Raw genomic sequence first — 24745 nt, 5'->3', positions numbered from 1 at the left:
CTCCCCCGGATTTAATGGAACAACTCCGGCGTCATCGCCGATCGGGGGGGGGGGGCAAAATCAATCTCACCTGATCAGCAGCGTGCTTTGCTGTTCAAGGGTCGGATGGGTTCCAGGCATTTGTTTGGCATGGGCGCTCTCAGTTTTTTGCGGCTTTCTCGCTCATTATCCGTTTGACCTTCTCTTCTGCATTGCCCCGTTTCCTGGTTCCATGTTGAACTGCACCCACACTTCGCCCCTTCGTCACCGCAGTTTCCGGGCGAAGCTTAACGGCGCTTGCTCGGATTTCCGACACACCACGGCGCTTTCCGCTCACGCCGTCGTCCGGGCCTGCGGGTGTCAAGGTCAACCCTTGGTTATTGGTGTGCGACAGTCGGTGTTGTTGACCCACGCCGTCTCCATAAAAGGGGAATGCTGCTGGTGGTCCTTCCGCTAGGGTTAGGGATGGAAATGATATGTTTCTAGTGAAGTTAAACTCTCTCCCGTGTCTATCACATTCTCTCGGTCCGCCATTCTAGTTGATGCTTGAGAGTGTCAGAGACACACACATGCTACCTATATAATACCCACTGCCGCTCGCCAATAGCTGTATGGAGCTGTGAAACGTCCCTATCAGCTTGGCATGGGTGAAGAAGAGTGCCGGTATTCCATGATCAACTCCCATGACCTTCTTCGCCGATACGTTCGTTTCGCCTTGTAGAGTCTCGGGATCCTCGGATAACTAGCAGAGAAGCTGAAGGGTGAGTGTCTCGGGGGTGTCCCGGTCACGGCAGGTTCGCCGGCTCGTTTGGGTACATGGTGGCGCTCTGAAAATCAGTAGAACTTTGATTACTTGCACCCAGCGCCTGCGTGACCCCTGGATGCGGTAGTTAAGCGTGTCGGTTTCACAGGCCCGGCCAGTCCCAAACACTTCGCTCCGTATTGCGCCGAGTCACTTCTGCCTTGTCGCCGACGGACACCGTGAAGCCTTCGCGGCCACTGCCACCAAGAAAGGCGTACCTGCCAAAGACGGGCGACCACTTCGACCCCGAATCAACCCTTCGATCCTTCATCAGCTTCTTGAGAACCTGTCCCGTCTCGTCGACTGCGGGTTTCCCCGTCTGGTAATCCACGTTGAGGCTGGTGCATCGCAGGCAGTTGCCCGTCAACAGCAGTGTGTTTCGGACGGTGCTGTCCCCGTGCTCGGCTCGCCCGGGAGTAATGGCGAGCTCGGCCCAAAAGTCTTCAGCCCAGGGCTCCTCACCCTCGCCGTCGACGACGACGTTGGGTCGGAACTTGTACATCTCCACAGGCCGGCCGCCGAGGAGGCGGTCCCGCACATCTTTCAAGGACGACTCGGATGTTACCAGCAAGGGGGCCACATCGGCGAACGTCAACCATGGCCCCTCCATCTCGCTGGATCGCTGGGCACCCGTGATGTAGGAGACCAAGGACGTAATCCATCCCTGGTTTTGTTGCTGTCGTTCCGGTGTCGGTTTGGGCGGCAATGTCTTGCCCAGCACTGCTCTTCTTCCATCACCGAGGAACACCAGGATCGCGCGGAAGCCGAAGCGGTGACTGAACCAGGTGTCATACGGATCGCCCATGCGATAGGCTGCCGTTGAACTGCCATGCAGGACGACCTCGATTTTCTCCAGACTCGAGATATCCGGCTCCAGGGGAACTCTGAGCGATCCATCCTCGTCCGTGGCCCCTGACTCTCCGGCTAGATCACCGAGGTAGCGAACGATGATAGTCGAGCCATCATCACCGGGCGCATCGGAAGCAAACCGCTGCTCGAATAAGGCACACCGTGGATGCGAATCCACCTGCACTTTTTTCAACTCACCCGTCGCTGGGTGCACCTGAAACAGCATGAAGTGGCGATCATGCCTTATGCCCCGCGGCCCGACCTGGGCTGAAGAGAGTTCGATCCCACGCAGGCCCTTGATGGGATACACATAGAGCTGCCGGTTGAGTCAGCACACCACGGATACGTCCTCTGCCTGTGCCTGGCTGTGGGCACAAACCTACAGCTGTGATTTTCATAGTTATCCTGTCGCTGGTCACGGAGAAGCAGTCGGGCTTCAGCTGGTGGTGGGCAAGAGGGATGGCTTCAATAGGAGAACTGGAAAATTCGCAAGGATGCGGACGAAGGATCCACTTTGACTCTAACCGCTTACTGTGGACTTGAAAGGAGTGAGTGACTCAAAACATGCTAGAGCGTTTCGGCAGTTAGTGTCCGCGAATAAGAGATGGCCAAAGGGTTGATGCTGCCGAGGCGACCAGAAAGGAAAGGTCGAAGGTTTGTCAACCCAGAGAGCGAGGGACAACGGTATACCCTAGTATATCCGCAAGGTGTGCAACACCAGACAATTCAAGCATCACGAGAAGCGAAAGGCGGCCGGTAGATGCATCTAGGTAGTTGGTGACTGTCTATTTCTAATTTCTCAAAACTTGCTAAGTCCCCCCAGCTTCGACATGGTACGGTAAGTACCTACCTGCATACCTTATAGCTACCTGAAGTTGACCTGCCCGCTCGTGTTGTGCTTCAGTTCCGAAGAAGCCGTGACCGACCGACTGTAGCACCCAACTTTAGCCAGTTCGGACGGCCCATTACGACGCGCTATTCATGAATCTAGTTCCTGGTGGATGTAGCTTAAGCAGGATGTGTACACCATAACTACGCTGAATCTCCCCGCAAGGTTGATGTGCATGCACTGCACAGCTTCTGAGTGTTGCCCCCGATATCAAGTCATAGCACCACACGTCATTCGAGGAGCCCTTTACTCCCCAACCAGCGTTGTGCACCCCGCCTCAGGTAGGACTCAACCCAAATCAATACTCATCGCCCGGCTCACGAAAACCGACCTAGAAACAAACATATGACACTCCGTGCTCGGGCTCTCCCGCTCGACGAAAAAGAAAAATGGAAGACAGGTCTATCACGCTGAGCACCAAGCCCGGCGCCTCGCTCCACGTGTCAATCTTCCGCCCACAGGCACCAGAGCAGAACCCGCTCTCCGACACGCTCGTGGTGTTCCTCAACGGGCTGATGCTCCCCAGCGCGTCCTGGTCGGAAGCAGTCAGCCGCTTGATCGACTGCCGGAGGGAGTCCAAGCAGCCGGTCCCCGCCCTTCTCTGCTACGATCGGTACGGCCAGGGCAAGTCCGAGCCCGACCCGACCGACGCGCCCGACAGCCCCTACGGCCACGACGCGCGCGCAGTCGTCGCCGACTTGCACCAGCTCCTGGTCCAGGTCTCCCAGGACGCGCTGCGCCGCCGCCTGGAAGACCTGCGCCTCGTGCTAGTCTGCAACTCGATTGGCTGCGCGCTCGCCCGCCTGTTCGCGGCTGAGCACCCGGGTCGCGTGGAGGCGTTCCTCTTCCTGGACTCCATGATGGCCAACAGCGACTTTGTCTCCGTCTTCCCCGACCCGGACGACCCGGCGTTCGACGGCGGCCGCAGCAGCCAGCTGCCGGAGGGCGTAACGGCCGAGGACCTGCGGCACGCGCGGGCCCAGGCCCGCAAGCTCTTCCACCCCGACGTGCCGAACGCGGAGCGTCTGGACCGGAGACAGCTACGCGAGCTGCTCCCGCGCGCGGACGGCCCCGCCCTGCCCGACGGTCCCGGCGGAAGATCTCCGCTGCTGACGGTGGTGGGTCATGACTGGGACGTGTTCGCTGAGCAGGCTGAGAAGGTGAGATCTGAACTCGGGAAACCCCCGAACGTGATCATGGGGCGGCACACTGACAGGGGCTTGTTCCCAGGGCTCCATGTCTGTGCCGAAGGCTGTCACTAACGCCTACTTGAACCCAACGTGGGGTGCTTACAACGAAGGCCTGACTCGCCTCGTCCCGGCCAAGGGCGAGGTGAAAATCGCCAAGGGATGCGGTCACTTCATCCAGAAGGACGATCCGGCTTTTGTGGCTACCGAGATTGATGCTTTACTGTCCGAGATGCAGAGCCGCACATAGGGGACATCCCGTTGCTGTTTTTGGAGCTCAGGGGAGCAAGTCACGATTTGGAAGCCACCCTTCGGCGAATGCGGAAATGTGTTGCTCTCCAGAAATGACAAACCACCGAGCACGCTCGTGCCAGAGAAGTATGGATTCTGCATTACCGACTGAAACGCAAACACTACTTGAAACTAATGCCTAAGCCTGGCTGTCCCGTTCCGAGGCTCATATGCAGACTCGGCTCAGGTTCGAATATCGAGGCCATCCCACCCAAGACCCAGCCAGTACCACATCTTGTCACGACTAAACGAACAATCTGTTGCATCCAAAAGCAGTCCCCCGCCCTTTCCCCCCTTCCCCCCCGCGCCGCTCAAAACCCGTCTCACATGTAGACTTCAAGGGCTTCTCTTAACCCCACCGGTACCAATTCTCGGGGGGATCGCCGAGACACTCGCCCACCGTAACAGCCCTGTAACCGCGATGCTGAATCTCCTCGAGCATGTGGGGGACGAGAGCCTCGGCCGTCTGCCTCAGGGAGTCGTGGCTGAGGACCAGGAAGGAGTTGCCCCAGCCACCGCCGTCCAGTGCCCTCGAGAAGTTTTCCATGGCCGAGGCGATGTCGTCCGGGCGGTTGTGGAGGTAGTCCTTGGGATCGACGTCGAAGTTGACCACATGGTATCCCATCCGCTCCAGGTCGGACAGGCACTCGCTCGAGCAGGAGGCGTACGGCGGGCGGAGATATGTCGGCGACTTGCCGAGCACGACACGGAGCGCCGTGTCCAACTGGTGGACCTGGTATTGCCGAGCCTGCGGACTGGCAGCCGACAGATCGGCGTGCGACCACGTGTGCGAGCCGATCTGGTGGCCAGAGCGGTCTATCCGCCTGAGAATCTCGGGCCACGGCGTCGAAGGATCGGCGATGCCGCGCGACCAGTTCTCCCCGTTGACGAAGAAGGTGGCCCTGGCGCCGTACTGGTCCAGGTGATCCAGCACGCGGCTGGTGTACACGAAGGGGCCGTCGTCAAAGGTGAGCGCCACGACGCCGGGAACAGTGCAGTGGTTGATGATGACGCCGACGGGGACCGCACTTTGAGCCCGACTTGTCAGGTTGGCTGTGGATGCAGGTGCCGCCTGTGCTCTGGAGAGAACCAGCCCAACGCAAAGGAGCGCCGGCAGAACTGCGACGGCCATGGCTGCCGGGACGAGGCCGGTGATCGGAAGCGCGTGGGATTCCTGGAACAATGCTCCCAATAACAGCAGAACAGGAGGGCAAAAACGACGAGATGAGATACCAGTAAGTCCGCGATGGATAATCGTGGTGATTGGGAAAAGCATTCGAAAGCATCCATACGAGACGAGAGAGACGAGAACGGAAGAGAAGAGGCCGTGGCAGCCAGATCGAGTCTCCGCTCCCATCTCTCTCCACGGCAGGTGCGCTTCATAGCCATGGGCCGAGCACCCTGGCTCGCGCACGTAGTTAACGCAGATGCCAAGCGGAAACCCCGTGTCGGCCGCCCCCCGTTGTTTCGTTATTCCTCGCTTCGGCAGGTAAGTCCGGACTGGTTCCCATCCACCGAGCAATAAGCAGCAACGCTCTTGAGCGACTGCCTACCTGAGGTACCCCATAGGTAGCACTGCCATGGCGCGACTGCGCTACCTGCGTGGCATCTGGCAAAGCAAATGGCAGCCACGATGCAGTCTGGAAAGAAGGAGCGTCCAGTACGAGTGCGGGAGCTTGTAGGCAAGGCCGAGACAGACATGGATTGAGTTCCAGGGGGGATTGGACGGGCGAGGAGCTTTCAGATTATGCAACGAAGCTTGAGTAGTCCGAGCAACCGGCTATTGAGGGTCGTGTAGGCCGAAGTTGGTGCACCGAGAGGAATGAGTCCGGAGGCGTGGAATACTCAGTCCGCCCGTGAGCTGGCTGCCCGCGCGGGCTTTGGCCCTTAATCCATGTCCGCGGCAGCAGCGCTGCCGACGCCGACGTCCAATTTGGTGTTGGCGGGCGACGGCCTGGTTGACCAACTTCGCTCAAGAATCATTTGATGCTATAACCCTTCTGCCAAAGAAACGCCGCCGCCACAGCAAGGCTGCAGACTGCCCAGGGGAGCTCAAGTTCAATGACAGACCACACCCAGAGGCAGCCGACCGAGGGGGCTTGCTTCATGACGGCCATGTAGCCGGACGTGTTGGTGATGTGGATCAGGTAGCAGCCGGTGGATATGCTGGCGGCTAAGAAGATGGCTTGGCGGAGGGCGGACTGGAATCGCGGGGCCAACCCGGGGACCAGCCTCGGGTTTGCAGCATGCGGGTGGAAGACGTAAATGAGGAGACCGAAGACTGAGAGCGAAGGTGCGGGTTAGCTAGGCAGCACAAAGAAAGGATGGATCGCAGACCAAAAGGAGAAGATTCCTACCGAACAAAGCTTGGCCGAACCTCGCCCAGACCTTGGGCCATACTATCCTGTCGATCGAGTACTGGTGGTGGACGAGGACGTCGAGGGTAAAGTGGAGCATGGCCAAGCTCACGGCCCAGAGCAACGTCTCGAGCACACGCTCGACGGCAGGCGGTAGCCCAGCCTCGTCGCCATCCTCATCCCCGGCCGGCCTGGAAATGGCGGTTTTGCCAGCTTTTTTCCCGATTTCATCCTCCCTCTTTTTCGCCTGCTCGAACAGCCCTCTCTCTTCGGCGAGCTGCAGCAGCGTTTTCTCAGTCGGGCCCGACCGGTCAGGTTGTTTCAGTTTGAGATTCGATGGAGACTGATCTCTGCGCCGCCTCGCCATCGTGGATAGGACCTGCCGACTCCGGTGGTGCGGTGTTGCGAAGGCAGTCGGGAATGGCTGCTTGAGTGACGGTTTCTGTCAGGAAACGGAAATTCATGTTACCTTAGTGATCCGCACCTGCGCTGCAGCTCCAAGGTCGCAAGCAGGGATTGGCCAGGGTGCGGCGGATGCACCCGGCGCACTCCACCCCACCTACCTTAGCCACTGTATCGCTGGCACTTCACCCCTGCTCCGGTTCCCCATCAACTCGGGAGCAGGATGGTCAGGATACCTTACAACAAAAACAAAGGGACGGCGCTCACCCATGGCCCTAACCGGGATTGAAACTTCAGCATTGCCCAACTCAGCTCCTGGAGATGCATCCCAGTCCCAGTCATGGGGGTTTGCGGATCCGTACATTCAACATGCACCATCTTGCCCCACGTCCCAGGGGTCCCCCAATCGCAAGGTGGCATTTTCTCGACTGCCTGGGACCCCTGAGTCCCTCTGGCATCTTGACCACGCGATAACTTTCCCTTTCGTGCGGGCAGCCGTCACTTGGGGCCTTTCGATTTCCCCGGCCAAGCTTCTGTTTCCTCGTTTCTGAGGTTGGAGGCCCGTTGCGCGCTTCTTTGCAGTGCCATCTACGCAGAGGTCAACGTCGACGACAACGCAGCTCGCCAGTTACGGTCATCTGCACCCCACATTTACCCCAGGGTGCCACGCTCGTGCCGCGCTCTGAGCGCGTCGCCGCCGACCTCACTCCCTCCTCCAAACCCCCACCCCGCTGGCCAGCAGCTCATCGAGTGAACCTACACAATCGCCGCGCGGGACCTGCGCCGACAGCCCAGCGCAGCGGAAGCGTGGGATGGCAGGAGACGCTCGGTCGGCGGCCAATTGAGTGAATTGATCGACGCCCAGGCACACACTGCCTTTGCACTGGTCAATCGGTTGGATATTGGCCACTTGTACATACAGAATAGTCAACAGTCGGGCGGGCTTGGGGCACGATGGATTGGCTCCTGATCCTCGGCGTGCTCGCCGTCGTGCTCCCGTCGCTCTACGTCTACACCGCGTCGGTGGTCTCGGCGCGTTTCCCGATGCTGCGCAACAAGCGCATCTGTCTCCTCATCGCGCACCCCGATGACGAGGCCATGTTCTTTGCGCCCACGGTCATGGCACTCGCCAAGCCTGAGACTGGCAACCATGTCAAGATCCTCTGTCTGAGCAGTGGTATGCGTCTCCGCACTGGCACCCCCCCCCCCCCCCCCCCCTCGTTAGAACCCCTCCACCATCACCGTGCTGACCAAGACGGACGTGTGTCGTTGGGGGGGAACAGGCAACGCAGACGGCCTCGGCGAGACGCGGAAGAAGGAGCTCGCCAAGTCGGGAGTGATCCTCGGCCTGCGCAAGGCCGACGACGTCTTCGTCGTCGACAAGCCCGAGTTCCCGGACAGCATGACGACGACCTGGGACCCGGCCGCCATCTCGTCGCTTCTGTGCTCCGCCTTCGCGCCCGGCCTCGCCCGATCACGCAGCACCGACACGGCCCCGACCGCGACCATCGACGTGCTCATCACCTTCGACGCCGGCGGCGTGTCCGGCCACCCCAACCACATCTCGCTCTACCACGGCGCTCGGGCGTTTGTCTCTGCCCTGACGGCGGGCAAGTCCGGCTGGGCCGCGCCCGTCGACCTGTATACTCTCCGGACTGTGCCCCTGGCGCGGAAATACTCGGCATTCCTGGACATCGTGGCCACCCTCGTGAGCTGGGCGTTGGGCGCCGACAAGAAGGACAAGAAGCACCCGGGGGGGCTGGTGTTCCTCAGTGGCCTGGCGGGGCACGGTGGCATTACCACGGCTTGGAAAGCCATGGTATCCGGGCACAAGAGCCAGATGCTCTGGTTTCGGTATGGCTGGATCGCGCTGAGCAGGTACATGTATATGAATGATCTGAGGTTGGAAAAGGTGAAGGGTCGATGACAGAAGCTCCAAAAGTCCGGGTCGCTTTTTTTTCGCGGCCGTTTCGCTGGGAGCGCTGTCAGGATATCCAGCTGCTCCGTATGCTGTCCGGCATGTGCCCGACTGGTACCATCAAAAGGCGCCAGAACCGACCGTGTTTGCGCCCCGGCCGGTCAAAGGGGCGTGGGGGCGGTGTATTTACTGTACAATTACATGCCGCCCGCGCATATTGCAGATATTGTATATATATAACCACTCAGATGCCTCAGATGTCCGTTCGACACACCCCGCCCCACCCCCCTCCCTGCCACGAGTCTGAGACCATGTGTCTTGGTCAAGAGAATTCCCTCTGGATAAGGGGCCACGATGGACTCTGCGTGAGGAAGCCATAAAGGCTCGCATGCGGCGCCGGACCCAAACGTTTCTCCTTGACCTTCTTTGGCCTGGGAAGGCGCTTGATGAGGCCTGAGATCCGGACTTCGCCCGTGGTGGCAGGCAGCTTGGTGTACTCGGCCGTGGTCCATTCCAGCCTACGGACGGGCGGGACATGATGGATCTGCACCGTTCCCGTCTGGATCTGATATGTGATGCTTGCCGGCATAAGGTCCCGGAACGCTTCAATGAATTGCGGAACACCGCGCACCGTCATGTGCGGGCCAGCTTTGCCCTTGCCGACCTTTTTCAGCAGGCGCCGGCACAGGATCTGGAGCCGGTATAAGGCGGCATGCTTCCGCGCCCGAGCTCGCCTCCACGCCATCTCCGACTCGGCCACCTCGACGCCAAGGGCCGTGCTCAGGGCGTGCTTGCAGAAGGTGGACTCGAGCTGGGCGAGAAGCTGCCTATACATGGGTTCCATCTCCAGCAGGACGTCTAGGGCTCTGGGAACGTTACCCCGGCTGACGAGGTCATGAGCCAGGAGCTGGTATTGGTACAAGCCCGGGCGGACGTTGAACGGCTCCGACGTCATGGTGTTCCAGACCAACTGAACCGCGTTCCGCGACACTCCCTTCCCGCGAAACTGGCGCCTCACGGCCTTCCATTCCGTCGCAACCGGCTTCGAGGACAAGACGTAGGCCCATTCAAGCAGGTCGAACCACACCTTGTCCGGGATGGGAATGCCGTAACAGCTGGAGACAGCGTGGAGAACTTGGAGGGCAGTAGAGAACTCTGCGTTGACACAGTAGCTGTTGACGATGGCCTCGAGTAGCTTCGCGCTTGGGCGCAGCGGAGAGTCGGCGGCGTAGGCGATTGTCTGCACCTTGACTGTGGCCGGGGAGCCGGGCCGCCGCGTAACCTCCACCCCCCAGTATTTCTGGAGGATCCGCGTTTGGAAGACGTTGATGGCGCCCGATCGCGCCAGGGCGACCATGATTGCGCAGAGGACGCCCTCGTCGACGATGTAGCACAACTTGGTCGCCACCCACATCATCCGTAAGGGCGGCCAACGCTGCCGCATGATTCTCGCGAGGTGCTCCACGTGGATGAGCGACTGACGATTGTGACCGAAATGGTGTCGCTGTCGCTTCAACCGGTTATACCCCAGCATCTGGAGGTACAATCGCTCCCTCCATCCCAGGACCCACAGTTTCTGCATGTGCAGATTCATCGGCCTGACGATATATCTGGCGAGGTCATAGTGGGAGTACAGCGGCTCCGTCTGGAAGCGCGACTTCACCAGTTCGTGGTACGCCTCAGGGTCGCGCTCGCGCAGACCCGTCTCCGCCATCATGTCCCACACGGCCTTCACTGCATCGAGGTCGGCTGCAGCCCCCGCGCATCTCAGCAGGATCTTGTAGTCGGAAAGGAGCAAGTGCCGTCCGGCCTCGATCCTGAGCTTGCTCGCATTCATGACCTGGGCGAGGAGGCTCACATAACACTTCTTGACCCCCCATGCATCAAACTCCTGACCCATGGGCGTGAATTGCGCCATGCCGGGCCCCACATGCATCCCGTCTGTCGGGTCCAGCTCCTTGCTGATCGAGTCCACCGGGTCGAGAGATCGCAGCAGTTCCGAGAAGGCTGTGGCAGGAAGCTGCGCGAGGACGGCCGTCGACATGCTACCCATCTGTTGCTGCGCCTTCCGTGCCGCTTTGGCAAGCTGGTTCAAGTAGGCCATCTTGTTCATGGGATGCTTGAGCGATTGCGCCAGCCCTGACAGGGGCGAGGCTTGCTGGCGCCCAGTGGGAGCAGATTGTGCATCCACTCCCTCGACAGACATGGGCGGGGCGACGCGCTCTTGCGAAGGTTCCGTGAGTACCTGTGCGACCCGGGGCCAGACTGGCGACCTTTCTCCCTTTGGCTTGCCAACCAGATGCCGGAGCAAGGCCCACTCCTCGGCATCGAGGCACTGCCTGCCACTCGGCCCGCCCAAGGCCGTCGCATACGTCCTTCGTCCGTGAGACTGTTGGTGAGGAGCATGGCGAAGCACAGGCAGAGGTCCGAGCATGTGGTTGCGGAGAGTCGGTGGAGCGTGTGAGGATGTGCTGCCTCGACGGACTCGGAGGGCGACGGATTCCGAAGAGCGAATGGGTCTCATCTTGTCTTGGCTTAGGAGGATGCACCCAGTCCCTGCTGCCCACTCGATGTTGAGAACCTGACCACTTCCTTCCGGCTGCTGCTTGCCGGCTCTTTCATCTGGTATACAGAGTACGCGCTGTGTTGCCGTATAAGTGGCCGATTGAGCGAACGCGATCCATCGATCCACAGAGTGGGGTTCGGAATCTGGGGAGTCCACATCCCCAGATGATGCGGAGGCGCCAAGCATGCCGAGTCGGGCAGGCGGAGATCACTGGCACAAATTGCCTGGGGTCAACCGCATGGCACAGCGTCCTGATTTGGCTGGCCGAGTTCCCCACCCAACCTGGAAAATCGAAAGCGCCATTCCTCTGCGCCTACGTCCATGGGCTTTTTACCAGGTCCAGCAGCACCCTTTTGAAGCAGCCCAGATTACATCAGCGAGTCCGACCTCGCAGTTAAAGGCACTTGGAAATCAGCTGCGCTACGATCTATCGCATCCTTTCCTGCCATGGCCGAAGTGAGGGATGCGGGTAGCGCGGTGTCCGAGCCCCTCGATCTTGTGCGCCTACTGCTCGACGAAGTGGTCTGCGTGAAGCTCAGAGGGGACCGAGAGCTCAAGGGCCGCCTCCATGTAAGCTGAGCATAATGCCGGCCCCACTTTTCTTTCCCCCGTGGTTCCAAGCTCAGACCGGAGCCCAACACTGACATATCGGCCGCCCGCTTCCCAGGCTTATGACAGCCACTGCAACCTCGTGCTTGGTGATGTCGAGGAGACCATCTACATCGTCGACGAGGACGACGATGAAGAAGTCAAGGTATGGAAAAATACATGGTATACTCCAGCCAGAACCGGAGCTGTTCGTTGACGTCCAGTTGCAGACCGTCAGCAAGAAGTCCGAGATGCTGTTTGTGAGAGGTGCGCCCCCTCGACTTCATCATCCGCTCGGATCCCCGGTGCATCTGTTGGCTGACAGCCCACCAGGCGATAGTGTCGTCCTCATATCGCCTCATGCTGGGTCTTTCTAGGCCACGCCGGTGCCGTGGAATTGTCTCGTTCGCGAGAGGGGAAGTTCACACGCCGCACCAGTGGCCATACTGCAGGCCCGGCCACTCATTCTCAGCTGCCGGCGGAGCGTCGATGGCAACGCGCGCTTGGCTAAAAGACATGTGCCTGCCGACAGTACCATGAAAGAGCAAAATGGTTGCCCCGGCCCAACCCTTGTCTCGACGAGGACGGCGAGTCAGATAAACCAAGTAATGAGTGCAGACCGGCAAGAGCCAGCCTGTTCGCTCCCTCGTCGCTTTTCTGTTTGTTTAAGGCCCGCGCCCTCGCATTTGGAATCCATAGCAGGCCCTATTTGACACGCATCTGCACAATTAACGGACATGTCTCGGTTTGCCATCTCTCGGGTTGTGGCGTTGCTGCAGCCAAAAAAACCTCTCAGGGCAGCAGCGGCAAGCAAATGAAACTGAAAATGACCGAAACGCCACCCAACCACGCAAGTCATAACCGCGGTTTCGTACCGATTGACCTCCTCGAGGTCCCATGAACAGCTCAGAGAAATGGAAGAAAAGAAAGGGGTGGCAAGCTCAACAATACCCCATCATTGTATGCCTCTCGGCAATGGCCATGCCACACTTCCCCACCACAAACCTCCTGCATCAAGCTTCGACTTTCGTGTCTGAAAATCCGTTGTCATCTTTCCCGGCTTGAGCGCCCGGCTCGAGGGCCCTCTCTCCATCATTCGCGGCACTCTCGGGCTGTTTCGGCATGAGGGGCTTCGAAGGGTCGTAGCCGACGCTCTTGACGATCCCAAGACCTTTTGTCCTGCCCTCCCTGAACAGAAGGCGGTCGCCGGGCGCCAGGTACTCAGGCCGCTGGATAAACCGGAAAGCAACCGTAGCTCGGTCCCCGGTTCGGATAAAGGGCCGGTCGACGTCGATGATGGCACAGGTCTGGGAGACCGGACCGACGTGCAACATGGCCTGGTACTTGGTCTTGATGGTTGTTGCATGCGACAAAATAAGGACTGGTAGCGGTCAGCATGGAATCGGTAGCACACGCCAGAAGCAAACAGCAGTCCCTCACCCTCGGCGACAAACTCGCGGTAGACCTTCGGCGGTGCCGCATCGGACTTGGAGAGGACCACCATCCCTTTGCGTACGTCTTTCCTTCGTATCCGCCTCAGAGCGAACGAGGCAGACTGGCCCGCCGATGCGGCGGGGACGCCTATTCTTTTCCTCTCGATGGAGCGAATCGAGGTCTGCGTGAAGCGTCCTAGAGAATCGGGTCCGATCTGGACGTCATCACCCGCATGGATCACACCAGATTTTACGATGCCCGAAACAACGGTCCCGACATGGGGAACGCTGAAGGTGTCGTTGACATGGAACTCGAACGGAGCATCGGCATCGTAACGGCCGTGGTGCGGGAGAATGTTGAGGAAAGAACGGACCAGATCCAAGTTTTCACCCGTCACGTTCGAGACTTGGAAGATTGGACATATTCGCTGGCTGACAAACTGGGTGGCCGTGTTGATGCACTCTTCATGGTTCTTTATGAAGATGGGTATCTTCCTTGCCCCCGGGCTCTTGAGTATGCGCGTGATTTGCGTAATAGTCTGCTCCAAAATTTGCGGCGGGCAGATATCAATCTTGGTGATAACCACCATAACCGGGACGTTCAGCGCAAGCGCGATGCCGAGGTGCTCTTTGCTCATCCCAATGAGCCCGTTGTTGGCCGCGACCATGAGCAAGCAGTAATTCGGGCTGCTGGATAAGAGCCCAAAAACGGTGGTGCGCAGGTAACGCTCGTGGCCCGCCAGGTCAGTGAAAGTGATGACTTTGGCGCTGCGCTTCCCGATTTCCTCCCATGATAGCTTGCGCCCGGGCGTATCGGAGACCACGACCTGGCCGGTGGTATCGAAGCCCATGATCTCCATCCCAACGGATGACGTCCGTCCCGTCTCGATCTCGTGCTTGTGCCTGAAGAGGTTGACTCGCGCCTTTCCTCGACCATCATCAAGGTCGCCCTTGACAAGCACCCCTAGCATGGAACTCTTCCCGGCGTCCACATTCCCAACAACCGCTATCCTCGTCTCGATCACGTCCTCAACCGTGGCTGGAGCCTGGCGAATCATGAACTTGCCGCTGCAGTCTCCGTCCTTAGTCGGGGTCCCGTCCAGCTCGCCGCCCACATTTTTGGTCAGCAATAGCTGGGTGTCAGCCCGCAGCTTCTTGGCCGCCTCGGCTAGCCGCCTGGACGCCACGTCCCACTCGTCACGGGTCAGCTTCATGCTCTCGCCGTTGTTCTCGAAACCGATATCGAAGACAGCCTCGCCATGGCCCTCCAATAGCCTCTCCTTCACAACATCGACCAGTTTCTGGAGAGCGTCGCCGTCACCGCTCTGTGAGAGCAAGAGCTCTCGTAACCTCACACGGGGGGTCGGGTCGGAGAGATCCAAGCTGTCGAGAATGTCGTCCAGCTCTTCGTGGTGCTCGATCTCGACCTGGGCAGTCTTGGTCGCTGTCGCTGCCGGTGCTTTGCGGCTGGGGTAGCGCAGCGCCTGCTGCTTCTCAACGTACTCGGCGAAGTCGCTGAGCGCGGCTTCGCCTTTCCGCCTCTCGTGCGGTAATTGCTTGGATGGCTTGCTGGTCATTGTCGGCAACCTTGCGAGGCGCCCTCGTGGTGACTGATGTCGAGAACGTAGGACCCAACAGACGATGACTTCACCGGATCATGAGGCTTGCGGTCTTGAATTGTAAGTAGGCGAAAATGCGCACGGTGGACGAGAGATTGCGAGAGCGACAAAGCAAGAGCGGGAAGTCGTCATGAAAATAAAAGGCCTCGTACAATGCGTCAGGGCGCCCAAAGACTTAATTCACCGGCTGAGTCGAAGCTACCCCAGATTCCTGTGGTCGAGTCATCGCATTCACGCGCTCGGTGAGCAAGCGCCGGTGACCCTTCAGCGCCACCCCGTTATCGATAAGAACAACAGTCATCAAGGTAGCCCGTTGGGATCCCCGCATCTGGAGTTACCCCGCCTTGGATCGCGACCGCCTGTGTTAGTTGCTTCCATGTAGGCGTGATGATTCAACACCCACAAGAATCACATGATCACTTTACCACACACGACGAGTTCCGAGTCCTGAGATGGAGAAAGAAATGGTGCAATGATGTGTACGTGTCTGCTCGGAATTATTTAAGGTAGTTAGTGGGGTTTACCGAAATCTGTATGATCAGCAATGAGGGTCAATGCTACCAATGATTCAAGGCAGAACGATCAATTCGCTTTTTTTTCCCTTCCACCCAGGCCTTGACTGCGCCCAAAATTACCTAAGAACTCCCCCTTTTTCCTGGGGAGCCTTGGACAGAAACCAAAACATAAAACCGGAAAGTTAGGAGGACGTAAATGGGTTCACGTCCAGGGTATCATGGAAGCCAAACGCCCGCCAACCACATGCGAACCAAGACCTGCGGCAGTGCCGCCCCTGCGCCGGGCCCCCCTTTTTTTTTCTTCCAAACAAAACCCGCTCCAGAGAGAGCCGTGGCCCATTGACCCATGCGAGCACTGGCGTGCCCGTTCCCAAACAACCGAGAACATCCAAAACAGACGCTGACTCTCACCTCCCCCCGAGCCTGACACGGCGTGTTCGCCGGGATCTAAGGGAGGTCTGTGGAGCCGCCCGATTGGGCGCTTCCGCGGACGCCGCCGTCAAGGGGTTCAATCACCTCCGCAATGGAGTTGTCCGCCGAGAAGCTCGTTTCCTGGGAGTAGGCTGGCGGGCTGGGGGGCACATCCTGGTAGATAGGAGGCGCCTCGTTATCCCAGCTGATCCCGATCCCGGCCCGCTCCGTGAGGATGGTGCCGAAGTGCATCCGCAAGATACGCCCAATGCCCGTATGCGTCACAAGCGACGGCTTGTTGACAGGGGCCCACTCCTGCGAGACCACCATCTCGACCATCAGCTGGTGGGTCACCTCGGTCCCGTCGCGGCTCTTGGTGTCGCACGCATACTTGACACCTTTTGCCAGACTGTAGTCCAGTTCGAGCTCGACCAGGCTGTCCGTGGGACTCGTGTAGTTGCTCTTCCAACCCGAGAAAAGCGTCTTCTCCCCAATGATCCGAGTGTCCGAGCGGACGACGCCCTTCTTGCTTTGCTGCTCCTCCGCGTCATCGCTGAGCTTAGGGCTGTGCCGTCCACAGGCGGGCGCAATGGTCTTCGTCGTCTCCTCAAGCTTCCACGTGAGCTTCTTCAGTCTCCAGTATTCGACCGTGTTGACCCTCGGGTTGAACTTGGCAATACCGTCGAGACGAAGCGCCAGCGTATAGCTTCCGATTGGGTGAATCACCTGTGGATAGTGCGCGCTGGCCTTGATGTTCGTGGGAGGGAAGACGCGGACAGAGTGGTGCGGAATCTCGGGTGCCGGAAGGCTGCGCTTGACACTGAGCACCTTTTCGAGCTTTATGGGTGCCAGCGCGCTTCCTTTGCTCCTAGGAACAGCCTCGGCCTTGAATTCGTAAGATATCGATACCAAAGGGGTGTCCACGCTCGACGGGAGGTGACCGCCCAGCAGAACTGAGAATGGGAACGAGTGCCCGCCTGCAATCGCAGTCATCAGCCTCCGACATCCCGCCGCGGCTGATGGGGTGCGAAGGAGGGGGGTGGCCGAGCTTACCTTGAACCATGGACAGCGGCTGTGGGAGCAGCTCCCACCTCTTCAATTCAGTGTGCTGGTTCGTGCACTCAGCACAGTGGTTCGCAAACGGCTTCTTCTGCGTGACGTGGACGCTGAGCGTGGCGTTCAGTGACTCAATCTCCAACCCATCTTCATTGATGTTCAGGAATAGCTGCCCCGAGACCAGCGCGCCACTGCTGGTTTCCGGGTCGCCGTACATAACAATGGGCGGCGACTCGAGCATCCAGTCCAGCGTCGCGGGCGAAGACGTGTGGGCTTCTTTGCCCAGACGACCGAGATGCAAGCTAGGGAACGAGATCCTGTGGTGATGCTGATGATGCCCCGCATCCTTGCGCGAGTCCGAGGACACGCTGCTTGCTTGCGAATCGCCCATTTTGGTGTGCAATTCATATGGTGGGGCAGTGGCGTGGTCGAAATCGTTCTCGCTGATCAACACAGAGGATGCCCGCTCGGGATTCCTCGGCCCGCTTGCAATCCCGTTCGGCGAGTGTCGTCTTCGTGGTGCTCCGGCGTTCGATTTTTTGCTGAAGTTTGAGACTTGGTTCTCGAGTGATTGCGTCGACGACCGGAAGAAGTCCACGACGCGGTGTGGCATCTTGCCAAATCGCGGGGAAGCGTGCTGACAGCCAACGAGTCGACGCTCAAACTCCCGCTGCAACGATCCCTGCCTTGGGGCCAAACAGTCCGGGATGCGCTTAAGCACCCAGAACTCTCTCAATGGGCCGTCCAAGAATTCGGCCGGCGGGCAGATCGGAGTCGCCCGTCTGTACAGTCCGTGAAACGGCCTGAACGTTAGGTAGGACAAGAGTTGAAGCCAAATGCCGCTTTCAGCCTTCGATCCCAGTTGACACCCGTGCAGGAGCAGGGCAACGGCAGGGCGCAGTTCAATGTAATGGTCTCACGAATATATCGGTCGCGAATAAGGAGGCTGAGAAGGATGGGGAAGCTTAAGATGGCCATTCTGACAGAGGCGAGTTCCATGTTGACTAAATACATCCATTCAAAGGAATTTGGTTCCTTGAGGTTCGGCAACGATGCAGCAACCTGAGTTTCCATCAAGTAATAACGTTACAGGGGCAAGGATCGCAGAAGACCCACGACAGCATCACCTCTCCAGGCCCTGGGCCCCTCGCAGACCCATACCCGACGACCTCCACCGAGTACCGAGTACCCAAGTGACGCGCTGTACCGCACTGTGCTCTGTGCAAGTGCTGTATATGGATGGAAACGCTTTGATGCCGCTTAGCGATAATTGACTGGCCTTTCGACATCAGCTCATTTACCTGGTCAAGTCTGCACACAGAGGCAACGGAAGATTGAATTCAGGGAGGGCATCAGCATGTTCGGTACCGGTAGTTACACAGTATCAAGTTCGCGATTGCGCAACAGGATCAGGAGACAGCGACAAGCATTGGCGTCAAAGTTCTAGGTCTGCTGATCGCTCCACAGAGCGGATCGAGGACTGATCCGATTTGCGCTTAGCTCCGGCGAGGTCACACGGTCCCTCGAGCCTGGAAACGTGCAGGGAGCCCAATCCTTTCACCGCAGTAGTGTATAGGGCTGAGTGGTCACCCGGGCAAACAAGATTTCTGAACAACTGTGGGGCCCTGCCAAACGAAGGTTCCCTTGGGCAAATCATATGGTTCCGTTTGCTCACACAGCACCAGCCAATACTCTCGTACCATTGTGTTTGGAACCCTGCTTGTCCGCTCTGATGTCCGGCTGGCCGGCTTGGGATGACGGGAAAGCACCCCGAGCATTGGGTATTCAGAGTTCATTCAGTAAGGTACGCTGCTTTTGAGCGCCGAGGGGTCTTGCAGAAGTCATCAGGCCGTGGCTTCTCAATGTGGGTCGGTGTTCTCCACGCTCAGGTCTCGGCCACAGAACAGCAATTGTACACTACTGTGGTACGGAGTTACGTCAGAACGCAGGAACGCACCCCTATTTACAGAGAAGCGGCACACATTATGCAGATAGATGCAGATAGGTAAGGTATGATCATGCGATGTCCCACTAGCTCTCTGTTTTGACCTTCATTGCGGTGTACACAATCGGGATTCAAGTTCCTTATATCGGACGCATGCCATAGATTGATCCACAGTATTCCGTTAATTGAAGATCGTGCCGCCTCGGACCTCCATCCGGTCGTTGGTCGGTCCTGGCTCGGTGGAGCCTCTGCTTTCCTGAGGCGATGGAAAAAAAGAAAAAAAAAAAAAAAAAAAAAAATTCTCTGCACGCCCAGCCGACCGGCTAGAGCCGGCTCTCCGCGGCCTTTGTCGTAAGATTTCGCTCCAAGACACTGTTTACTGACCCATTGAGGCAAGTTTTCGCATCCGTTCAGTTGCGATACGAGCCAAGTTGGGGCGGTCCATGAGCATCAAATCCACTCTCTGGTAGACGAGTCTGCATTTCCAGGGCATTGGCGTCGGCCGTACTTCAGTGAATCCCGCGACGAATACCACTGCGTGCTCCGCCCTTGTGTTCATATTTCGTAATGTCTGTGGGCGCTCCAAAGCTTCCAAGGAAGCTTCCAGCTACGCTTGACCCTGAAGGGGTCGAAATTGGCCGCTTCCAGCCGTTGTAGGTAGTCTCCGGCGGCGACCGCCTCCAACAAAACTCGGAACCCTCGCTGCACATCCCATTCTGTGTCATCGCCATGAACCGTGCTAAGATGCGCGTGTTCTGGTTCATCCTGATGCTCGTACTCGTGTCCGGGTTCCTTCCCGGATTGCAGGTTCCTGAGCATTTGTCGTGCCGTGATGAGATGGTCGTTGGCGCGGGTGGCAACGCGAAAGACAGCGTCCTGCAGACCCTCGGCGTGCGGTCCCCGGCGAAACACATCCTCTTCCTTCAAGCCGACCTCGGCCATGATGTCGAGTGGAAGCAGCAGCGCTGGACTCCTGGTGTTCCCAACACTGGTCCCGGATGGGCCTCGGATGGCCTGTGAAGGGGCTGCCAGGACAGGAATACCGCGTAGCGTGGCGACAATGCCGCAAGCCTTGCCGATGTGGCTCGCCAGGTGGTCCACATGCACCGACTGCAGAGGTATGGCGGCGAGGGTCATGTACATCAAGCTGGCGTACGTGTTTTCCGAGTAGTCCTCGAGCGCGGCCAGGCTCGGGAAGGGCTTGTTCTCCAGATGCTTCTCCCGGGTGTTGATCAGACGCAGGAGCCAGAATCTGAGCGAGGCTGCACTGCTGCTGCCGGCTCGTGCCGTAAGCTTCCCGACGGCGCTCTGCAACAACACCGAGATGGGTTCCCGTGGCGGATTGCCCGCGAAGGTGCTATTGACCGCGTCGCGCCAGAACTGCGTCCGGAGGCGGCCTATCGTCGGGTTTGACACCGACTCGGGCAGGCGAGCCAACTCGAGGTTCAGGGTCCGGAGGGCGTCATAGGCATCCCGCGCCGAGTGAGGGATGAAATGCCGGATGAGATATGCCTCATAGTCGCCATGTCTGGGGGGGAATTAGTGAGAAGCTCTGGCTCACACCACAACCCGGATGGCGTGTACAGTACCTGAGTTGATCCAAGCAATACTTCCGAGCCTGGGCAACGTCCTCATCCAATGCAGTGGTCGCAAGGCCACGGAAGGAAACCAATGCGCGGCGAGATGCCAGCTGGCACGCAAGGGTGAAGGCTCGAGAGGGATGCATGTGGCGGGATCCGTTTGAGTGACCTGCCACAGGACCCTGTCCGGCCTTTCATTGATGCAATTGGGGCAGAGAGCCCCCCCCCCACCCAAGCCGCTGTTTTGTCCCGCTAATTAAGTCTTTTGCCATCGGCACAGATCACCTGACGCACGCGACACCAAAATTCGCGGTTGCGCTCTGACGCGTCTCCCACCATCACCCAGGACTCCCGGCCAAAGCACGGCTTCTCGCCCTTCCTACACACGCACTCCCCCGATGACACACGAGACCTGGCACCATGGATTCAACCGGCTCGGATGGACCTCCCAGCAAGAAGAGGCGTTTCTTTGCAGATGCAACGTTGGACACGGGCCAAAACCCGCAATGGCTCCTGCCGAGAGCCGGCCGGTCGAGCGACATCAACGACGATACGCGAGCTCCCACGACTGATTCTCAGAGTTTCTCCATTGTCGCAAGCTCTTGTCCTGTGGAACAGCGTCTCCAGAATTCCTCGGATCAAGCACAAGGTTCCGTGAGAGACGAGATCTCCGGTTCCGAACGCAGGGTCGACCCTGTTTTCGACCAGGCGACGTTCGAGAGTTTTGTTGGCAGTCGGGTGAGCCCGGAAATTATGGACGCCATCCGAGAGAATTGCAGGAACGACATGGAACGTGCAATCAACATGTACCTTGACGGCACGTGGAAGCACCTGAATAAGAAGGCTCCGGCTCCGACGCCTGGGCCTGGGCCTGGGGCATCCCGAGCCTCGGCACCGCGCAGTGACCCAGGCCCTGACTCCCGCTTTATTCGACCCTCCCTCTTGGAATCAATGCCGCAGTCGAGGTACATTGGGGCGTTTGGAGTCGAAGGATGGGCGACACGGAGCGGGACCGGCCTCCTGAAGCATGGCGATGTCGTCAGAATCGAGCGGCAGAAAACCCAGGGCACCAAGGTCGCTCCGCACAGGGGGCAAGCCAAGCGAGGCGCGACTCTCCCGGAGTCCCGCTTAAGTGCGGCCGCAGCCAAGCGGGTCGACGTGATCGTTCGCTTCACCGATGGCAGAGGCAGGGAGATCGGCCGTCTCGCCAAAGACACGGCGAACTGGGTATCGACTCTGATGGACCAAAACATTTGCAAATTTGAGGGCACGTGTGTCTATGCCCCCGAGACGCTCCGCACCAACGACACGGTGTTCCTGCAACTCCGATGCTCATTGCTGCGGTCCGCTTTTTCTGGCCGTGGTTCCCAACTCGCCGACAACAGGACAACCAGCCGCTTTGACGAAAAGGAAACCTCCGAGGAGAGAGATTTGCGATTGACGCAGGTCGCCATCGTCAGACTCCTCCAGGAGATTAACCTTCTCCCTACCAGGGGAAATGCTGCTGCAGCGAAGACCCAGCGGCAAGGACTTCTCCACGCGGTGGAGGTTGCTGAAACCAAAGACAATGAGAGAGCCGGCTCTCAGGGACAAGACAATTCGACTTCGTCTTCTTCGGATGAAAACGAAGAGGGACAGGAGCTTGAGCAGCACCAACTCGACGCACTTTATAAGAAAGCCCAATCATTCGACTTCAACACGCCCGAAGCAGAACCTGCAGGCACCTTTGCCCTGACCTTGCGGCCATATCAGAAGCAATCGCTGCATTGGATGATGGCAAAAGAAAGGAACGTATTGAATGAGGAGCGGGAAGAATCCATGCATCCCTTGTGGGAGGAGTATGCCTGGCCCACCAAGGACCATGATGACAAGGAGCTCCCTGAAGTTGCCGGCCAGCCGACTTTCTACGTCAACCCTTACTCTGGCGAGCTGTCACTGGAGTTTCCCCGCCAGAAGCAGCACTGCCTCGGAGGGATTCTGGCCGACGAGATGGGGTTAGGCAAGACCATTCAGATGCTAAGTCTGATCCACACCCACAAATCCGATGTTGCAGCCGACGCCCGCCGGTCTAATCGGCCGCATAGACTTCCGCGCCTCCCTTCCATCCCCGGTCGCGACACCGTCACGGAGGCTCCGTGCACCACCCTGGTTGTCGCCCCGATGTCTCTCCTCGGACAGTGGCAGAGCGAGGCAGAGAACGCTTCCAGGGAAGGAACCCTGAAGTCGATGGTATACTATGGTAATGAGAAGAGCGCGGATCTCCCCGCCCTTTGCTGTGAGGCGAACAGTGCAAACGCTCCGGACATAATTATTACCAGTTACGGCGTGGTGCTCTCCGAATTCAGCCAAATCGCCTCCAAGAACAACGATAGGGCCCGCCACCGTGGTCTCTTCTCCCTGAATTTCTTCCGTGTCATTTTGGACGAGGCCCACATCATCAAAAACCGCCAGTCAAAGACGGCCCGGGCCTGCTATGAGATCGCGGCGAGGCATCGGTGGGTCCTGACGGGTACGCCTATTGTCAACAAGCTCGAAGATCTCTTCAGCCTCGTCCGATTTCTAAGGGTTGAGCCATGGAGCAATTTCTCTTTTTGGCGAACCTTCATTACAGTACCCTTTGAGTCCAAGGACTTTGTGCGCGCATTGGACGTCGTCCAGACGGTCCTCGAACCTCTGGTCATGAGGAGGACAAGGGATATGAAAACCCCCAACGGAGAGCCCTTGGTGCCCCTGCCTCCAAAGCAGATCGAGATTGTGGACGTTGAGCTCTCCGAGGCAGAACGGGATATCTACAATTACATTTTCACGAAGGCGAAACGGACTTTCCTTGCGAATGTCGAGGCCGGTACAGTCATGAAGGCTTTCAACAACATCTTGGTACAGATCCTTCGCCTTCGCCAATCGTGCTGCCATCCTGTGCTTGTGCGCAATCAGGACATCGTGGCTGAGGAGGAAGAAGCCGGTGCCGCTGCCGACGCCGCTGCTGGGCTCGCAGACGATATGGACCTTCAAAATCTGATTGAGCGTTTCACAGCAGCGACAGACGATACCCGTGAGTCCCATGCCTTCGGTGCCCATGTCCTGGGCCAGATCAGAGATGAGGCCGTCAATGAGTGTCCCATCTGCGCCGAGGAACCGATGGTTGAGCAGACGGTCACGGGCTGCTGGCACTCAGCATGCAAAAATTGTTTGTTGGACTACATTAAGCACCAGACGGATCGCCACGAGGTACCCCGTTGTTTTCAGTGTCGGGAAGTCATAAACATCCGCGACTTGTTCGAGGTGGTGCGGTACGACGACGATCCAGACGCGATAAGTGCGGATCAGGAACCACGCATCGCTCTCCAGCGACTCGGGCTCAACAACTCCTCGGCGAAGATTGCCGCCTTGGTCAATCACCTCCGAGATCTCCGCAGAGAGAATCCGACCATCAAATCGGTTGTCTTCAGCCAATTCACTTCCTTCCTGTCGCTCATAGAACCGGCGCTCGCTCGGGCAAAAATGCATTTTGTGAGGCTGGATGGGTCCATGGCCCAGAAAGCCCGCGCTGCAGTGCTCGACGAGTTTGAGAAGTCCAAGAAATTCACCGTTCTCCTTCTCAGTCTCAGGGCTGGCGGTGTTGGCCTCAACTTGACGAGTGCCAAGCGGGTCTACATGATGGACCCCTGGTGGAGCTTTGCCGTCGAGGCGCAGGCTATCGACCGAGTCCACCGAATGGGTCAGGAGGACGAAGTGAAAGTCTACCGCTTCATTGTGAGGGACAGCGTAGAGCAGAGGATGCTCAAGGTGCAGGAGCGAAAGAAGTTCATGTGAGTCTTTGGATGCCCTGGGAGAATGCCGGCCGGGGGCTTCGCTAACATGTCACAGCGCGACATCCCTCCTCGTGATGTCTGAGGAGGAGAAGAAGATGCAGCGGATCGAAGACATCAGGGAACTTCTCAGCTAATGTATGTAGCAAGGTCAAGCCAGTGTTGCCACGCCTACCCTGTTCCCTCCTCGGCGGTTGAAGGGTTGGTCGATGCGGCCTGCTTTTGGTGGAATGGGGTGTTACTTTGTCTGGGACAAGTGCATCAAATACCCAACATGAGTGAATGGGAGCACAAGATCCTTATATTAGACGCTCAGTGGTTGGCCGTATGCGCCTTTCATCCGCTATGGCAACAGGCCCGTGGGATTCTTCAGTAATGATTGTCCGGCCAATGCGATTAACATAGTACTGTCTGGAATTTAGGCCGTTTCTTCTTGAATCGGCAATGTGTCAAGGAGAGCTCCAGTTCTACCCCTTGCAAGGATTTAGTTCACATGGCTCGGGAAGCCAGTGTTTGCAATGGATGGTAAGGGTTTCTGCACGCTGGAGA

At 58.4% G+C, this 24745-nt stretch overlaps 11 protein-coding genes across 11 annotated transcripts; 4 read left to right on the top strand and 7 right to left on the bottom strand.

Moving 5' to 3' along the window:
* Window positions 1-674: 674 nt before the first annotated feature.
* Window positions 675-2171, bottom strand: THITE_2120328 (uncharacterized protein). The gene is made up of 2 exons (XM_003655942.1): window positions 2014-2171; window positions 675-1946 (listed from the first exon to the last, which is right to left on the bottom strand). Exons 1-2 carry the CDS (start codon window positions 2026-2028, stop codon window positions 885-887), a joined length of 1077 nt encoding a protein of 358 aa, XP_003655990.1. The 5' UTR covers window positions 2029-2171; the 3' UTR covers window positions 675-884.
* Window positions 2172-2908: 737 nt separating this feature from the next.
* THITE_2053696 (uncharacterized protein) lies at window positions 2909-3956 on the top strand (the record flags this gene model as incomplete). The annotated part of the gene is made up of 2 exons (XM_003655941.1): window positions 2909-3679; window positions 3750-3956. 2 exons carry the CDS (start codon window positions 2909-2911, stop codon window positions 3954-3956), a joined length of 978 nt encoding a protein of 325 aa, XP_003655989.1.
* A 266-nt stretch (window positions 3957-4222) lies between these two features.
* On the bottom strand, window positions 4223-5864 carry THITE_2120326 (carbohydrate esterase family 4 protein). Its single transcript, XM_003655940.1, has 2 exons — window positions 5551-5864; window positions 4223-5477 (listed from the first exon to the last, which is right to left on the bottom strand). Exon 2 carries the CDS (start codon window positions 5127-5129, stop codon window positions 4347-4349), a length of 783 nt encoding a protein of 260 aa, XP_003655988.1. The 5' UTR covers window positions 5130-5477; window positions 5551-5864; the 3' UTR covers window positions 4223-4346.
* Window positions 5865-5976: 112 nt separating this feature from the next.
* On the bottom strand, window positions 5977-6721 carry THITE_2054320 (uncharacterized protein; the record flags this gene model as incomplete). The annotated part of the gene is made up of 2 exons (XM_003655939.1): window positions 5977-6278; window positions 6355-6721. 2 exons carry the CDS (start codon window positions 6719-6721, stop codon window positions 5977-5979), a joined length of 669 nt encoding a protein of 222 aa, XP_003655987.1.
* Window positions 6722-7509: 788 nt separating this feature from the next.
* Window positions 7510-8959, top strand: THITE_2120324 (uncharacterized protein). Its single transcript, XM_003655938.1, has 2 exons — window positions 7510-7933; window positions 8040-8959. The coding sequence occupies exons 1-2, from the start codon at window positions 7711-7713 to the stop codon at window positions 8681-8683; spliced, it is 867 nt and encodes a 288-aa protein (XP_003655986.1). The 5' UTR covers window positions 7510-7710; the 3' UTR covers window positions 8684-8959.
* A 1-nt stretch (window position 8960) lies between these two features.
* Window positions 8961-11425, bottom strand: THITE_2120323 (uncharacterized protein). The gene has a single exon (XM_003655937.1). It carries the CDS (start codon window positions 11106-11108, stop codon window positions 8997-8999), a length of 2112 nt encoding a protein of 703 aa, XP_003655985.1. The 5' UTR covers window positions 11109-11425; the 3' UTR covers window positions 8961-8996.
* A 262-nt stretch (window positions 11426-11687) lies between these two features.
* THITE_2146609 (uncharacterized protein) lies at window positions 11688-12205 on the top strand (the record flags this gene model as incomplete). The annotated part of the gene is made up of 4 exons (XM_003655936.1): window positions 11688-11810; window positions 11908-11994; window positions 12053-12095; window positions 12162-12205. 4 exons carry the CDS (start codon window positions 11688-11690, stop codon window positions 12203-12205), a joined length of 297 nt encoding a protein of 98 aa, XP_003655984.1.
* A 399-nt stretch (window positions 12206-12604) lies between these two features.
* On the bottom strand, window positions 12605-15149 carry THITE_2120319 (uncharacterized protein). The gene is made up of 3 exons (XM_003655935.1): window positions 15033-15149; window positions 13269-14924; window positions 12605-13209 (listed from the first exon to the last, which is right to left on the bottom strand). Exons 2-3 carry the CDS (start codon window positions 14836-14838, stop codon window positions 12842-12844), a joined length of 1938 nt encoding a protein of 645 aa, XP_003655983.1. The 5' UTR covers window positions 14839-14924; window positions 15033-15149; the 3' UTR covers window positions 12605-12841.
* Window positions 15150-15317: 168 nt separating this feature from the next.
* THITE_2120318 (uncharacterized protein) lies at window positions 15318-17573 on the bottom strand. The gene is made up of 2 exons (XM_003655934.1): window positions 16860-17573; window positions 15318-16783 (listed from the first exon to the last, which is right to left on the bottom strand). The coding sequence occupies exons 1-2, from the start codon at window positions 17473-17475 to the stop codon at window positions 15843-15845; spliced, it is 1557 nt and encodes a 518-aa protein (XP_003655982.1). The 5' UTR covers window positions 17476-17573; the 3' UTR covers window positions 15318-15842.
* Window positions 17574-19116: 1543 nt separating this feature from the next.
* On the bottom strand, window positions 19117-20614 carry THITE_2120316 (uncharacterized protein). Its single transcript, XM_003655933.1, has 2 exons — window positions 20397-20614; window positions 19117-20335 (listed from the first exon to the last, which is right to left on the bottom strand). The coding sequence occupies exons 1-2, from the start codon at window positions 20531-20533 to the stop codon at window positions 19363-19365; spliced, it is 1110 nt and encodes a 369-aa protein (XP_003655981.1). The 5' UTR covers window positions 20534-20614; the 3' UTR covers window positions 19117-19362.
* A 4-nt stretch (window positions 20615-20618) lies between these two features.
* THITE_2120314 (RAD5-like protein) lies at window positions 20619-24542 on the top strand. Its single transcript, XM_003655932.1, has 2 exons — window positions 20619-24196; window positions 24255-24542. Exons 1-2 carry the CDS (start codon window positions 20808-20810, stop codon window positions 24331-24333), a joined length of 3468 nt encoding a protein of 1155 aa, XP_003655980.1. The 5' UTR covers window positions 20619-20807; the 3' UTR covers window positions 24334-24542.
* Window positions 24543-24745: the final 203 nt, after the last annotated feature.

The sequence above is a fragment of the Thermothielavioides terrestris genome, chromosome 4 (genome assembly GCF_000226115.1).
Source record: "Thermothielavioides terrestris NRRL 8126 chromosome 4, complete sequence".
Taxonomy (NCBI): Eukaryota; Fungi; Ascomycota; class Sordariomycetes; order Sordariales; family Chaetomiaceae; genus Thermothielavioides; species Thermothielavioides terrestris.
Note: the sequence above shows the minus strand (reverse complement) of the source record. Positions and strands in the feature narration are given on the sequence as shown.

Excerpts from the sequence above, each read along its gene's own strand:
- THITE_2120314 (XM_003655932.1), top strand. The coding sequence starts at position 20,808 with ATGGATTCAACCGGCTCGGATGGACCTCCCAGCAAGAAGAGGCGTTTC. Across the intron at positions 24,197-24,254 it reads CAGGAGCGAAAGAAGTTCAT|CGCGACATCCCTCCTCGTGA; the intron begins GTGAGTCTTTGG and ends AACATGTCACAG.
- THITE_2120326 (XM_003655940.1), bottom strand. The coding sequence starts at position 5,129 with ATGGCCGTCGCAGTTCTGCCGGCGCTCCTTTGCGTTGGGCTGGTTCTC.
- THITE_2120324 (XM_003655938.1), top strand. The coding sequence starts at position 7,711 with ATGGATTGGCTCCTGATCCTCGGCGTGCTCGCCGTCGTGCTCCCGTCG. Across the intron at positions 7,934-8,039 it reads GATCCTCTGTCTGAGCAGTG|GCAACGCAGACGGCCTCGGC; the intron begins GTATGCGTCTCC and ends GGGGGGGAACAG.
- THITE_2120318 (XM_003655934.1), bottom strand. The coding sequence starts at position 17,475 with ATGCCACACCGCGTCGTGGACTTCTTCCGGTCGTCGACGCAATCACTC. Across the intron at positions 16,784-16,859 it reads GCCGCTGTCCATGGTTCAAG|GCGGGCACTCGTTCCCATTC; the intron begins GTAAGCTCGGCC and ends CTGCGATTGCAG.
- THITE_2120316 (XM_003655933.1), bottom strand. The coding sequence starts at position 20,533 with ATGCATCCCTCTCGAGCCTTCACCCTTGCGTGCCAGCTGGCATCTCGC. Across the intron at positions 20,336-20,396 it reads TATTGCTTGGATCAACTCAG|ACATGGCGACTATGAGGCAT; the intron begins GTACTGTACACG and ends ATTCCCCCCCAG.
- THITE_2120323 (XM_003655937.1), bottom strand. The coding sequence starts at position 11,108 with ATGCTCGGACCTCTGCCTGTGCTTCGCCATGCTCCTCACCAACAGTCT.
- THITE_2120319 (XM_003655935.1), bottom strand. The coding sequence starts at position 14,838 with ATGACCAGCAAGCCATCCAAGCAATTACCGCACGAGAGGCGGAAAGGC. Across the intron at positions 13,210-13,268 it reads CCGCGAGTTTGTCGCCGAGG|TCCTTATTTTGTCGCATGCA; the intron begins GTGAGGGACTGC and ends GACCGCTACCAG.